At 43.9% G+C, this 16,341-nt stretch overlaps 1 protein-coding gene across 1 annotated transcript in view; it reads right to left on the bottom strand.

The window, feature by feature from the left end:
• The window catches only part of LOC144096597 (dnaJ homolog subfamily C member 2), a 79,684-nt gene extending 63,496 nt beyond the window's left edge, over positions 1-16,188 (bottom strand). The window contains exons 1-2 of the mRNA XM_077629404.1: positions 15,858-16,188; positions 4,687-4,877 (exon numbers count right to left, since the gene is read on the bottom strand). Coding sequence (XP_077485530.1) covers positions 4,687-4,877; positions 15,858-15,933 — 267 coding nt within the window. The 5' untranslated portion in view covers positions 15,934-16,188. The remainder of the gene's footprint in view (positions 1-4,686; positions 4,878-15,857) is intronic.
• Between the last annotated feature and the right edge of the window lie 153 nt (positions 16,189-16,341).

Raw genomic sequence — 16,341 nt, forward strand, 5'->3', positions numbered from 1 at the left:
TATATCCTTGACTTCAGTTTCGTGTAAAGTTTTTGAGCATATATTGTACAGTCAGTTATTTAAATACATTGAATCCATTAACTTTTTTACTGCTTCACAGCACGGTTTTCGTAATGGGCGCTCATGCAACACGCAATTAGTCGAATTTCAGCACTTTGTAGGTAGATCCCTTGACAAGAATAAACATGTATATGGATTTTTCCTAGATTTCAAGAAAGCGTTTCACACAGTTTCGCATCCCTTGTTAAGTATCAAGTTAACCTCTTTGAATATACATAATAAAACCCATAACTGGATATGTAATTACCTAAACAGTCGTAAACAGTGTGTTGTCCTGAATAGCTGTAGCTCATCATACATAGCCAGAGAACGAATCACTTCTAGACGCCTGTATCTAGAGTCCTTGATGATACAAACCACTCCCGGTACACTAAATCGGACGCAAGGAAATCTGCCTGCTGACTACGCAAGATCATTACGACGCATTTTTGAATAAGATATAAACGCATGCTTTTGCCTGGTTTCACCCATTGTGAACAAGGAAGCCGTAGGGCTTCCGAAACGTCAATACGTTTCTTTAAAATTTTGACTTGGTCAGTGACCCTATGTTTTTATTATGCCTCTACCTGACCAGACGACGTTTCGTCAAACTCTTGACTACATCAACATACGCCATAAGTATGGGCAGCCAGTCATTACAAGCATCCGCCATTTCATTCGTAGTTCGTCAAAACTGGCAGCTTTCCGAACGCATCTGCAATTCAACTTGGCCTGTAAGATTCACCGTGTGACGCCGAGATCCCTTCGTCTGCACAGACCCGTAAGATCTGCCTTTGGACACCAAGTGATCAACAAAGCGGAGCGCCTTCTCGTCCAAGCCCGCATTGAAGAATGCAAACTTACTCTGAAATGCCTTGACAATGATGTGTTCTGTGAAAGGCGCCTCCTAGAATCTTCGGCTCCAGACGTTTTTCACAAGATCCAACTCGTTGCCAACCAAGAAGCCCGCTTGACAAAGGAAAAACACGAGAGGGCCCAGGAATCGAAGCTCGACAAACTTACCTCCGAAAAAAGGGGCATACGGGCGACACCATTGTCTGAGGTACGGAACCTTTCCTCTTACACTCTGACTCCGAGCGAAGCCCAGGTTCTAAGTCACGGACTGAACTTCAACCAAGGAAAGCCACCAGATTCACGAAAAGTGATCTCTGCCGTTAAAAGCGCTGTTCAACTTTTAGACGTTGGTCTCAGGGATGAAGTCCGTACGAAGGCAATAGGGATACTTTCACGTATACGCAAGTCTGACCCTGTGTGCCCTCTGTCCTCAGAAGAGCGGAAGTCACTAGAAAGGCTACGCAGTAACCGCAGGATTGCGATACTACCAGCCGACAAAGGAAACGTCACAGTTATTCTTGACCGTGAGTCTTATAAAGCCAAAATTGAAGATTTGCTTCAGGACCCGGAAACTTACAGCCGCCTACCCAAAGACCCCACTTCTAAAGTCCAGAGGGACCTTCAAAAGCTACTGTCAACGATTTTTCAGTTCCTTCCACCGTCAAAAAGAAGCCTATATTACAAGCTACTCTGCACAAACGGATCGGCGCCAGCTATCTACGGGCTGCCGAAAGTTCATAGGGAAGGTGTTCCGTTGCGTCCTATTGTGGATTTTACAAGGTCTCCACTTCAAAGTTTGTCTCGCTACCTGCACAAGATTTTATCTCCTCTAGTTGGCAAGACCGAGACGCATATACGGAATACAGTGGACTTCATTAACAAAGTGAAGAACGTCGCACTTGAAAGTGGTGAAGTGATGGTTTCCTTCGATGTTTGTTCCCTTTTCACGTGCGTTCCGGTTGACCTGGCTGTGGAAACCTGCAAGCTTCGTTTGAACGAGGACTCGTCTCTTGAAGAGCGCACACCTTTCGACGTACCCAACCTATGTAAGCTTCTTTCCTTTTGCCTTGCCAACACATATTTCTCGTACGGTGGCAATTACTATCGACAGACCTTCGGCACAGCCATGGGAGCATCAATTTCCGTGACGGCGGCTAACCTCACAATGGAAGCCATCGAGACGAAAGCCCTAGAAACATTCGAGCCACGCCCTAAATTATTCGTCAGGTACGTGGATGATTGTTTTTGCATCTTAAAGAAACAATACGTCCAACGGTTCTTAAACCACCTCAACGGCATAGAAGCCTCAATCAAGTTCACTGTGGAAGAGGAGGCGAATGGCTGCATCTCTTTTCTGGACACCCGTGTGACGCGAAAACCCACGAGCCTGGAGTTCACCGTGTACAGAAAGCCTACGCACACAGGCCGTCATCTTGACTTTTATTCTGTCCACCCGATGGCACACAAGCGCTCTGTCGTCTGCTCTTTAGTCGAAAGAGCAATAAACACGTGCTCGAACGAGCAGTCCCTGAAGGAAGGGCTAAAGACTGTTGAAAGGGATTTGGCGAGAAATGGCTATCCAAGAAGTTTTGTGGCAAACACATCTTTTTAAGAAACTACTGGAGCGACCGACACCTTCTGACGTCGCCAATGCTTCTAAGCCAAAACGCGCATCCATCCCCTACATGCCACATATCAGTGAAGCACTTGGTCGGGTATTCCGAAAGTACGGCGTGCAAGTTGCCCACGTTCCAACAAGCAAGCTTAGAAACGAGCTCGTCAATGTGAAAGACCCGCTTCCCCCTGACAGATATCCTGGGGTCGTGTACAAGATTCCGTGTGAAGATTGCGACCGGAATTATATCGGGGAATCCGGAAACTGGTGCAGACGGATCCAGCAGCACAAAAATGACGTGGCGAAAGGACGCAGTGCTGCTAACGCTCTGGCCGAACACGTGCAAGAGACTGGACATGTCATCAATTGGGATGGGGCACGTGTGCTTGCCAGAGAACGAATCACTTCTAGACGCCTGTATCTAGAGTCCTTGATGATACAAACCACTCCCGGTACACTAAATCGGACGCAAGGAAATCTGCCTGCTGACTACGCAAGATCATTACGACGCATTTTTGAATAAGATATAAACGCATGCTTTTGCCTGGTTTCACCCACTGTGAACAAGGAAGCCGTACGGCTTCCGAAACGTCAATACGTTTCTTTAAAATTTTGACTTGGTCAGTGACCCTATGTTTTTATTATAGCCGTATCTTCAGAAGTGCCCCAGGGCAGTGTCCTGGGGTCACTCTTATTCCTGATCTAAATAAATCACATTGTAGATGGCATACAGTCCCCCATAAAACTATTTGTGGATGACTGCGTTGTTTACAGGGAAATAAATTCACCATCAGATGTATCTATCCTGCAAAGCGACCTTGATAAAATAATAAATTGGTGTCAGCGTTGGCAGATGAATCTGAATATTAATAAATGTAATTACGTCCATTTTTCAAATAAAAAATTCAAACTTCGTACACAATACATTGTTGAAAACATAAACATAAAAAGCGTCTCAGAGTGCAAGTACCTTGGTGTTCATTTTATGCAGACTCTTAAATGGAACACACACATCCAGCAGTCAATATCTAAGGCAAGTAAAATGTTCTTCTTCCTTTGTAGAAATTTCAAATCAGCATGAAAATATGTTAAAGAAACACTTTATTTCTTGCACATCAGATCCATCCTCGATTACACCTCCATTATTTGGGACCCATATCAGAAAAACTCCAAAATCAGGCTGCACGTTTTGTACCCAATAATTATAACCCCTTCCAAAGTATCACTGAGATAAAATCACTGCTGGTCTGGGAACCATTAAACATCAGAAGAAGAAATTTGAGAAATTCTTCCACCGTATCTTCTATAATCAAACAGGAATTGATAGCCGCAACTACCTCCTGGAGCCAACTTACGTCTCGACTCGGCATGACCATTCCAGGAAGGTGCATGAATACAATTCTAATACAAACAGTTTTTCTAAATCATTCTTCCCACAAACTGTGAAAGACTGGAACTTGATGCCGGAAGAGTGTTTTTCAGTGTTTGATAATCGCGATTTTTATTGTCGACTGTATTCCTGAGAATCTACTCCTGTCTTACTATTGTTCAAGCTTTCTGTTACCTTTAATAATGTTCACTGATTGTTTTGTTTTACTTTGATTTTAACTTCGCTCAATGTTCTTGTTGCTTTTTCTGCGAAAAGAACACGTTGTTTTCAAACTGTCTCCCCTGCGATAATGCCTTCGAGGCGACGCAGGTATTCTGTAAATAAATAAACCAAACCAAACCTAAGCCATCACCAGCACAAATTTTCACCCTCAAGACATAAAGACTGCTAAATCCAAAAACAAGTTGTTGCCAAATAGCAGTTGCTATTCTTCCATGATTTGCTAGAAACCCCACAGATGAAAATAGGAGGCCCATTAGGACATGACTTGCCCTCAATTGATACTGTGTCAGCCAAAACACACTGAACAAAAGCACAACTCTTCTTCTCCTAAAAGAGGCACCGGCACCTACTAAATCATTAAGGTGTGGCTGAGTTAACAGAAAAGCTAAATTAAATGATGTCACACTGACAGAATTAACAGATGCCAAGTGTATGAGCACCCATCCAATATACTACCAGTAAGCCAGAATCCCTCAAATACATTAACAAGTTTTTTTATGTTTCAATGCAATTGCACAGCATCGTGTGAAAATAAAAGAGCAGCAAAATAGGATAAAAGAGCCACCTTCCACTCCTTGGGGTCCAGACTGAGCAGGTAACGGGTCTCTGCAGGCTCCTCTGCAACACTGTCCCCTTCGCCTTCATCCGATGACTCGGAGCCAACTGATGCCGCCGATGAGACGTGCCGAGTGCGCGAGCTTTGGTACACTGCTTCAAACCACCTGCCTACGGGCTCCACATCCACCTGACTGAGCTCTGCAGCCAGGAACGGAGTATAAGCAAAGCACATTGTTGTCAATAAGCATGACATCAGAATTGGCACCTTCAAGTTTAATTCTGCAATGGTTTTTTGCAGCTGACAGCAAGTGAATCACAAGAGTAGAAAAAGAACTTCCCATGCAGAGATAATTTCACATGTGCACCAGCTGCAATGTGCTCCAACCAGTGGTAAATAACATGTGCAGAGATTCTGCTACGGCAAGGTATACAACTGCCTGAAGCATCAACACTCTTGTAAAGAACCAATGTGCAGTGTAATTCAAAGAACAGTCAACATTATAGAAACCGAGCAGGAACCCAGGGGGCAGCACTCGCAGTGAACAGGCAGCGCCGCCGGTGGACACCGGAGCAGGTGCATTGGGAGAGTCATGGCTTCCTCGGTTGGGTGTGTGCCCGGTCGGGGCGGCCATGGGAAAGTTTTCGGGATCGTTACAGTGAGGTGGCGGTGGTTTGGGCTAATTGGAGTGACATACCAATGGATAAACAGAGCAGGAACATCAAGACACAACATAGAGAGACACGGATGAGCCCTGATTGCATGCTGGGGATCTGTTTCCAAGTAGCAAAGCATGAGAAACAGAGCAGATGACACAAGGAGAAGAATAAGGAGAAGGAGGAGATAAGAAAATACGATGAAAGAAGTAGAAAAATACAAAACAAGATTTTTGGTGAACACCCCCTCCACATGTGGTACAATGCGACATGAACCCAGCCCCGAGCCCGTTGATCGAATGGAACTGCCTGAGAAAGTATACCTAGGCAATTTTATTTTTTATTTATTTATACAGAATACCCCTAAAGGCCCTCGAGACAGTATTACATAGGGGGGGGGGGGGGGGGGGGGCACAGGCAAATGAACAGAATAAAACAAAACCACAAATATAAAACAACAAAAGCAAAAATAAGACACTTCGCATGACACAAGTAAGCAAAAGAATCAAAAGAATGGCAGCGCGGCAAAGAACGAAGATTACTGCAGTATTAAAATTATACAAACAGAACACTAATGCAATGAATCATTTAATAACATACCCTGCAATAACATACCCTGTAAAGGAAGCCATGAAAAAATAACAATGTATGCGAAGAGTTAAGCAGTAGTTATTGAAGACATAAGATTAAAATATTTATCAGGATCAGTGGTGGTTGCGATATGTGAAGGCAGTGTTCCAGTCAGATATTGTGCGTGGTAAGAATGAATGCGCATAGTTAAATGTTCTGCACGTGAAACGCCTAACTTTAAAGGGATGATCGCGGCGGTCAAAAATCAAAGGAGGCAAAGAAAAAAAGTCGTTATGAAGTGATGGATGATGATAAAGTTTATGAAAAAGTGATAGTCGTGCAATTTTGCGGCGGAGACATAAATCCTGGAGACCTGCGCGTTTCTTTAAGGCTGTGATGCTGGTGTTACGTGAATAATCGGAGTAAATAAAACGACCGGCGCGGTTCTGCAATGATTCAATGTTATTAATTACGTAAGATTGGTAAGGGTCCCAAATAGCCGAGGCATATTCGATTTTAGGTCGAATTAGAGTGGTATAGGCATGGGCACGGAGGTGAGGAGGAGCATGCTTTAGGTTATGTTTTAAGAGACCTAATGACCGATTAGCAGATGCAAGCATAAGGTTAATATGGTGGGAATGGAAATGTTGCAAGGAGTACTTAGACAAAGGCTCAGAGAGCAAAAAGAAAAAGCAAAGAATGCTGTGGGGGAAGTGGAGGAGGAAGGAAAGGATGCGAAAGAAGAGGAGGAACAAATGGAGAGGGAGCTTTTCAAAAAAGATGAATGAAAAGAAAATACGAAAAGGTGACGAAAAGCTTGAAAACTTGCATATGACGGCCAGCTACGGTTGGTCGTAGAAAGCGACATTCCTGTCTGTGACAATGACTGAGATAACTCTAGACCTCCATTAGACTTCGGCAGAATTAGTTTGAAAGGCTTCAATTATCTCTGTGGTGGGGCAGCTACCTCTTTTCCTGATGACAGAAGAGCTTTTAAAGGACTGCATGTAGCAGTGGTCTCTGCCAGGAATGTTAATAAGATACACATTGATCATTCTCTCCACATTGTACTTTTATGCTTCCATTTATGCTTCAATGTTTAATTATGTCAGTTTTGTATTTTTATTCCAAGGATCCATATGCTTTTATCTGCTTTTTGTTTGTAGTTTCTTGAATTTTTGGCTTATTTATTTCTTTCTTTTGATTACTTGCCTGTACTGCCCCCCACCCCAAGTAATACCCTCAAATTGAGGGCCATTAGAGGTATTTTGTATAAATAAATAAAAAGTACTGGTGCGCGTAGGTGGTCGCTGACCCGGCATCCTAACTTAACCTTGTATTTACCAATGTTCCAAAACTGGAATATATAAAATTCAATTTTTAATGCAGAAACATTACTAGTCCCATTACGAGAAAAGCCAGCGGCATGTGTGTGTTAGTGTGTGTATTCGCAGATTGTACAGCAAGGTCCTGCGATGACAAGCAAAATAGGGTGACGCCATCAAGCAGCCCTATGACGGACACAGCAAGCCGAGCACCGCCCCTTCAGACAATCCAACACACGTCGTTCGTCAATATATATATTCGCCACTGGCCGACCTTCATGCGGCGCTGGTTTTGCCGACAACATTCATTCAGTTGTCACTCTGGAGGAGCAGTTCTCTGCAGCAAACGCCATGGTACCACTTGATCACCTACATGGTACTGGTGGTCACGCATGCTATCGTGAACACAGTGATCCGTTTGGCCAATATAGGCCAAACTATATTTTAAGGGTTATGGAATAACCAACTGTGTCAGCGCATGCCATCAGATGCGTTCTGTGGTTCCTGGTGCACGCGGTTTCCTTCTGTCAAGCAGGTTAAATGAGAGCAGAAAATGTAGGAACCACACTGCCAAGTAGCTCGATTTCCTCAGGTGGTGAGGAGAATATGAGAGCAGGGCTTTGTAGTGTGCCTTATTTTTCTCTTTTGGGAAGAACGCAATGCAGTGAATCCTGACATTGCCAGCTCACTACCCGTCGGGACGAGAGCCACCCACCGTTCCGTCTTGCTTTACATCGTGTAGCTCGTTTGGGGACGTGAAAAACCTCTTCCGTGGCGAGTTCATGTATGTGCTATTGCATGCAGCAATTAATGTGTGGCAACCGAATGCCACGAATACAATGAAAGAAGGAGGAATATGATGCACTCCAGTGCAGTTTTGCCGAATTTGTGCAGCACGTGCAGGCGTGCATCTCCCAACCGGTCTGCCCTTTCCGTTGTGAGGGACGCGTGCATCGCGCTGGTGTTAACTCCTGCATGTGAACTGAATAGTGAACTTGTTCAAAAATGTTGACATAGACAACACTATGAAAGGTCCACGCATTGTAGCTACACTAACACGTTCAAAGTGTTCTGGATCCACTCGTTGACAAGACAGGTACGAACACATACGATTTCAACAGCAAGGTAAAAGCTGTCAATGCAGAAGACACCTACATGATTGTGTCTTTGGAAGTCTGCTCGCTTTTTACAAGTGCACCTGCTGATCTCAAAGTCAAAGCACACCAGGAACATCTTGAAAAAGATGCTTCATGGCAAGATCAGATGCCTTTCAACACAGTGGAGTTGTGCCAGCTTTTGCATTTCTGTCTATCCAGCAGGCATTTCACATACAACGGCAACTTTTACCAGCAGACTTTTGGCACAGCACTGAGGCAAGCCATCTAGGTCACAATAGTGAACATTATAATAGAATCCATTGAGAGCAAACCTTTGGCCGCTTTCCAGCTGTGATGGAAAATATTACTGAGGAATGTGGACGACTGCTTCTGTGTCCTAGACGAAAAGCACATCTGTCCTTTTTCCCTGAGTGTCTCAACACCATTGAACAATCAGTCAAATTTGCCACTGAAGAACAGACAAACTGCTCTCTTCTGTTCCTAGACACCATAGTAACCACAGGAGGGCGTGGCAGAGGGTGCGGCCACCCCCCAAGTCATCTAAGAAGGGTGCCAAGTCTGCCCCACATACCTTTACTCTGTCAGGCCTGTCCCGTTATTGTTTATTTTATTAGTGGTTTTTGAGGTACGGAAATGGCGCAGTAACTTCCTCACTTCTCAGTGGACACCTCAACCACACTGTAAGGAAAGTGGGGTGGTGGCTCATTGGCTAGGCGTTTGGGTACTGACCCCCAGTACCTGTGTTCAAAACCAACCATGGTGGCCACACTGCAATGGAGGCCAAAAGGCCCCTGTGTGCTTTGTCAATGCATGTTAAGGATCCCTAGGCACGGTCAAAATTATTCCAGAGCGCTCCATTACAGCACCTTTCTCTTTCTTCTCTCACTTCCAGTGTTATGGCAATGTAGGTTTTTCAAGAATACTGGTGGCCGAGGACACGTGACGATGCTTTCCAAGAACCGTTTACTTGACGGGTCACTTTGAGGCAATCTTTTCAGGTTCTCTTTTGCAGTAAAAAAAAGACAGATAAGTTGTATATTTTCTGTGGTTTGGAGAGAATGGGAATTCCTTCAGAAGCACGTTGTTACATTCATGCTTCAGTAGCGCAAGAACTGCCTTCCTATGCCGATGTTATACATGAAAGTAAAAACTACAGCTTAACAATACTTCGTATATTTTGCAATTCCACCACAATGAAATAAATGTTTTATAACCATTTCTCATCTCTGCGCTATGTTTCGAACGTGGGGGCTCGATGGGAAAGGATTGGGGGCGGGAGGGGGGGGGACTGCGGTGAAACTTTGCTTCCTCTAATGGAGAACCCTGCACATGCCTATGATAGTAGCCTTTGCTCCGACTGGCCTTACTTCCTGTGCCTATCGAAAACCTGCTCACTGTGGAAGATACCTGGATTTCAATTCAGTGCACCTAGTCAATCACAATCAAAAGCAGTCAGTGGTTGTAACTCTGACCGGCCATGCCAGCAAACTCTGCTGTGAAGACATTAATCTAAGTGATGAGATGACAAGAAAAAAAGTGATACACAATCAATGCGATTGATGCGGAAAGGCATGCATTACATTGTAACTCCAATTGTGTGGCCGATTTGTGCTGACAAACTGAATTTACTTGCATACATAGTCTTATTTGCATTTTTTTACACTTGGTGGAGTAGCAGGCCAGGGTCGCCTTGCCGCCAGCCAACCTCCCGGCTTTTCCTTTCATTAAGGCCTTTCCTTTCATTAAATTACTTTCTCTCTCTCTCTTTACACTTGACTCCCTTACACCTTCCCTTACTGCCGTCAATGAGACAACCTTTTAAAAGAAGCACGAAAGGAGGCGACCGACACATTGGCAGCGGCAGTGGCACCGAGAGGCACCTGTGCTAAGAATCTGCCCTGTATCATTGCAGGTTAGTGTTCATTTCCTTCCATTGAATATCGCACTTCCTAGTGCTCCTGCTGCTGCCGCTGCTGCTGCCAAGGTGTACTTATTACCTTCAGTTATGAACTGTCTAGGATGTGATGAGCAGATTTCTAAAGAAGAGGCTGTCATTGAGTGTAGTGAGTGAAATGGTACATACCACACAGGAAACAGGAAAATGTGCGGGCATCTCAGACGCCACGTTGAAAGCTAAGGGTGAAGTTTATCGCAAAGCGTGGCGCTGCACTGCCTGCCGACGCGCAAAAACTCATGCAGAAGCAACCGCACTACCGAGCACCGAACCAGACTCACAAGATGTACGACTGTGGTTGCAGGAAATCAGTGCCAAACTTCACCAGTTGTTGCCCTTGACGGAAACTGTTCACAGCATTGAGGAGGCGTTGCATTTCATGAGTGAAAAATTAAACACCCTCTCAGCGCATACAGAACAGCATGAAAAAGACATAAAAGATGTCAAACAAAGGCTACAAAAAGTGGAAAAACAGGACGCAGAAGTAACCAAGCTCAAAGCCGATCTTGATGCTCTTGGATGGCGAAGCCGAAAATTGAACCTTGAATTCCACGGAATTCCAGAAACCAAACAAGTTGATCGAGACAAGTGGTGGCAGAGCAGAAAGGAACTGCAGAAAAGTGACGATAAGATATAAGTGCTGGAAAATTTGACAAAACAGGCCCGCGACCTACTTTTTCATGTAAAGAACTGGGCCAAACAGAACAACTTTAAGTACGCTTGGCACTCAAATGGTCGAATTCTACTCAGAAAGGATGTCGGAGAAACGGCAGTTGTCATCTCAAGTTGCCTTGATCTTGAAAAACTCCATTAATGTCACATACTATGGCAGGCTCCGACACTGACGCCTACCTACTTCCACAATCCTTTGGAAACTGCATCGGAAAACAGTTCCTCAAGTCATTTAAATGCTTTCGCCTTAATGTTCGATCTGTTAACAATAAGGAATCGGATTTAAAAAAGATAGATAAAGAGGAGGAGGGAAAGGCAGGGATGTTAACCAAAAAGGGGTTCCGGTTGGCTACGCTTGCTGTTTGATCAAATAGGGCTACCTTTTGACGTCATTATGCTCATGGAAACGTGGAGCACTGATGGAACAAACGTCTACCGACTTCCGCCCCATGAAACATTCTATTTAAATCGTCCCTTTGGTCGAGGTGGCGGGATATGTATTTTGGTTAGAAAAGACTACGACTGCGAAATACTTTCAGAGTGTTCGGTAATAACAAGTGACTATGAGATCCTGACAATTAAACTACAAAACACAGCACTTGTCGTGTGCTACCGCCCGCCGAATGGTTCAACGTTGCGTTTCTTCAACTAGTTAGATAAACTGTTTAGCTTTATGACTAATAATAACCTGAGTCTCATCCGCGGTGGGGACATGAATATTGATATGATTAAAAATAATAATGCGAAAACCAATTTTGAAGTCCTGTTAAAATGCTAATGGGCTTAGAAATGTAATTAACCTCCTGACAAGAGTAACTACAAATTCACAGTTGCTCATTGACATGTTTCTTACAAATATAAGCCAAGATAAACTTAGGTCGGGAGTACTTTTTTTCGACCTAAGTGACTGCTTACCGATATTCCTTTGCACTAAAGGATATGTACGGAGTAAGCTGTCAAGAACCACGCTAACAGCCCAACATATTACCGAACAAAACATTTCGATATTTTGGAAAAAAATAAAAAAAACTATCCTGGAAGGGAGTTTTAGAAAGTGATGATGTCAACGTAGCTTATGATACGTTTCTTGAAATACTGCAGCCTGTATATGCGGCTAGCTTTCCTGAAGTGCATATTAAACAAAACAGGAAGATTAGAAAGCCTTGGGTCACACCTGAACTTAGAACAAGAATTCATTATAAAAATTACCTTTACAATCTCTTTATAAAAACTAAAGATCTGAATAAATATAAAGATCTTAAAGTCTATCGAAATCGCCTAAATAAGGACTTAGCAATAGCACGTCGTGAACATTTTGCAAATTTTCTGGAATTTAAACCAGGATCCACAGATGTAACATGAAAGAGATTAGCTTCACTATTGAATTATAAGGCATCACCGAATGTGATTCAGAAACTGAATATAGACGGCACCGAACTAACTGGAAAACCACTTGCAGATGCGTTTAATAAATATCTAGTCAATCTTATGGTGCAAGATAGCGTTCAGAACAATATGGAAAACCTTCGATTGAATAGAGAGACAATTTTTCTGCACCCAACAAGCGAGGCTGAAGTGCTTACAGTTATAACGAGCCTAAACAGCAGTAATGCCAGAGATGTCGATGGTCTTAAAATGAAACCTCTTAAATACATTGCTGATCTCCTTGCCTCAGTTATAACACATATCTTCAACCTTGGTATTAATCAAGGTGCTTTTCCCCATAAAATGCAGCTTGCACGGGTAACTGTTGTTCATAAAAAGGGCAACAAGAATGACATGAACAATTATCGGCCTATCTATATCTTACCTATTTTATCTAAAGCCTTCGAGAAAGTGATATTGAGCCGCTTTAGCAAATTTGAAGAAAAACATATGATAATAACTAACTCTTAGTATGGCTTTCGGCGAGGTCTAAGTACCGAATTTTCTCTTCTGACACTAAAGGAACATATTTTAACACATTTCGAGCAAGGTAATTTTATACTTGGAATATTTATAGACTTTTCCAAGGCGTTCGTCCTCATAAATCATAAAATATTAATTCTTAAATGTCAGCGGTATGGTTTTCGTGGCAAAGCCATACATTTAATACAATCTTACTTGGAACATCGAAAACAAATAGTTAAAATAGCTGACTCGGTCACTGAACAACTGGAGGTGCGTAGTGGCGTACCGCAGGGCAGTATTTTGGGTCCTCTCTCCACTTTGTCACCTGCCATTCATGGCAGGTGTTTCTCAGAGGCTTTAGAGAACATCGGACAGTTTTGGCCGACATGTGGTTCTAACACTATAGCACTAAAAAAAATTGACTAGAAGAGAAACGGCTATCCACTTTCCTACATCCGGAAAAGACAAAGAGGAATGCCATTCATGATGGGTGAACAGGGCAACAAAGGAGGGATGACAGCAAGACAAGCACTGACTAGCAACTGAGTTTAATGAAGGACTCACTCAAATCTCAGCTTTACTCAAGGATGCCATCACTGAAGCAGTCTTGTGCTGAGGGAAGTGGAAGTAACGGCAGAAGGAAACCGGAATGAGCCTCTGTCCTGTGTATGCAGTAGGAATAAGCGTGGCGCACGTGTGCATTTTCAGCAAGCACGGCATCCATACTGTATGTCTCAACGAGCACGACACTGGCTGAGCTTGTTAACATGAAGGACCAGCTCCCTCACGGAAAGTTTCCCGACGTCCTTTATGAAACTGCCCACGCCGACTGTTCATCAGTATACACAGGCAAAACGACAGATTTCATGTCATATTTGAGAGAACCCCAGAATGACATGTGAAACCAAGAAGTAACAATGAATGCAATCGCAAGCATGTCATGAAAAGTGGCCATGAGATCAACTGGGACAAAGCCAAGATATCGGCAATGGAAAAGAATGTACCAGCCTACCTAAATCTACAGTCACGTATCATCCAGACAATACCTAACACACCAAAACAGGAACGTTAGCACCTTGTATCCTATTTGAGCCAAATCACTAAAAAAGGTACTAAGTGCTACAAAACCTGGATGCATCCAGATGGTTGCTTAAGTGAGAACAGGACAACCATAGTGCTCTTGAAAAGTCATGTTTTCTTTCTGACCATGGTCAGCGACCTATGAACATCTGCTGTACTTCCTGACCATATGGTATGCCCTCAAACCATCGACTACATCTACCTGCATTAAACCTTTTTATCGTTACAGATACCTGCATGCAATGCAGAACTAGATAACAATGTACTAATGTGCTTTAAATTTAAGGCCTCTTTTTTATGCACCCAGAAACCATTGCTGACTGAGCTATTTGCAAGGCAGAGTTACTGACGCCTGCGTGCTAAATTGAACTGCATGTCCTCCAAAGCACACACCAGCCATAATTAACATGATTATCAGCACGAGGACAGCAAAAAAAAATGTGTTCAGACAGACTGCGAAGCGCACTATGTCCAGAAATGTGGCTTTGTTTCACACATCTCTGCTGCACAAAAGCACAGAACTAGAAGTGACAGCAGGTGCCTCATAGGCATTAAAGTTGCATCAGTCGCACTTTAAGTGACAGGGCCGCCTTCAAATTTCTGCAAAATGTTAATTTCAGAAAACTGATGCCGTAGCTGCAAGTTGCATAGAAGTGCCTCAAGATAGTGCAACAGTACCAAAGGTATTTAGTGTGGCTGCGACTGTACTTGTCAGCTGTGCTGAAAAGGCTTTCACCACGAAAAGCGCTAGCTACAGGTTCCCTAAGCTGCCTCTCACGGGCCGCGTTTCAGCACACAGAACAAGGTTACTCTTTGAGCTCATTCAGTGCCACAGACTGCGCACACAGGAGACACAGTCACAATGAGAAACAAAAACAGACACACGATACATTCGCACACGTTGTATTATCTCGTCTGCGTACCATGCTTGTGCAGCACCAAAACATAATGTCAAACCAACTCACCCAGAAGTCTACTCCTCAGAAATGACAGCTGTCCAAAATGATCAACGGATGCTAGGCGGAGATGGCTGGTCATTTTATATTAATAATAATCAAATTTATTTGCACATACAAAAAAAAATTGACCAGACAGTTACCACTGCGTAACGCAAGATTCAGCGACAGCTGTTAAGGTATTTATATTTTACCACAAGTTGAGGTAGAGAATATGACAGCGACTTCATGTGTGTGTAGTTCTGGAGTGCTCTAATTAGTTTTCCACACATACTCGTTTTTCGACCAGCTCTCCTCTTCTCTAGGCACACAGCACTACTGGCGACCCTCTCATGGGGCAGCTCGTTTTGCGATAGCTATGCTACATTCTCCGCTCTCATAAAGCACTCTCTCCTGCTTCCGTGGTAACCACAATTCGGTTATGCATTTCTACACTCTCGCCATATTATCCTCCTCCTTTCTGGTGGTCCCCGTTGCAAGCACACTCCGGCTAAGCTTTCCTGTGCTCTCTCCATACCCTCCCCTTTTAACGGCAACCATCCTCTAGTTGGGGATTCCTCCTCCTGAGTGATTCTCATGGCAATGCATCCATCGGACACGCAGACTTCTAATACATACTACTACTACTACTATGACGACAACGATGGCGACAACGACGACGCGAGACGCAGTAACAAGTGCTTAACAGCTGTCGCTGTAAAAAAAAAAAAAATGAAATAGTGCGCAAAGCAACGTGCGACAGCAACACGACTAGCAATCTTGAGCCCGCAGTGCAATTCAGTCATTAATTACAGCCAATGCGGGTGATCAATATTGACAAAGAACTTAGCAGGTAAACAGAGGAATGGCCTCAAACGTACTGACAGTCGCTGGCTATCGTCCCACGGGATGGCCGCCACTGGCTGTCGAGCGCAGATCCCCCCAATAACGGATGTCGCTCGAGCAGCACTACACCTTACCGGTAAGTTTCCCGAAGGCCACAGCACCAGAAGTGAGGCCATCAGGCGCCGGTGGGAGCACCACAAGTTGCACCATGACTCTCGGTCACCGCCGGTCGATGGGGGCCAATACAGCGGGAAGGCACGGGTGCTGTCAGCTGCACGGCGTCGTCGATTCCTGCTTCTCAGCGAAGCAGTAGATGATGGTGAAGCTTTATATAAGATTTGAATTTTTCAGACGTAGCAGAACGTAGTGACACAACGTACAGTGAGGACAAAACATGCTACGCTAGATTACACTGTGTGCGGTGACCCACGCCAGTCGCGCTCCATGCTTTGCAAACTGGCCGTCGGCGATTTCGGAACTGGATTGGGTTGATTGGATTGTTATGCTTCAATCCAGTGAGACAAGTAATATCACTATATTTAAAATATTAACGTAAGTGTAAATACAAGGCGTTCACTTTGCATGAAGTTTAATTTACTTATAAGTTACTGCTAGTAA

This window comes from Amblyomma americanum, chromosome 7 (genome assembly GCF_052857255.1).
Source record: "Amblyomma americanum isolate KBUSLIRL-KWMA chromosome 7, ASM5285725v1, whole genome shotgun sequence".
Lineage (NCBI taxonomy): Eukaryota > Metazoa > Arthropoda > Arachnida > Ixodida > Ixodidae > Amblyomma > Amblyomma americanum.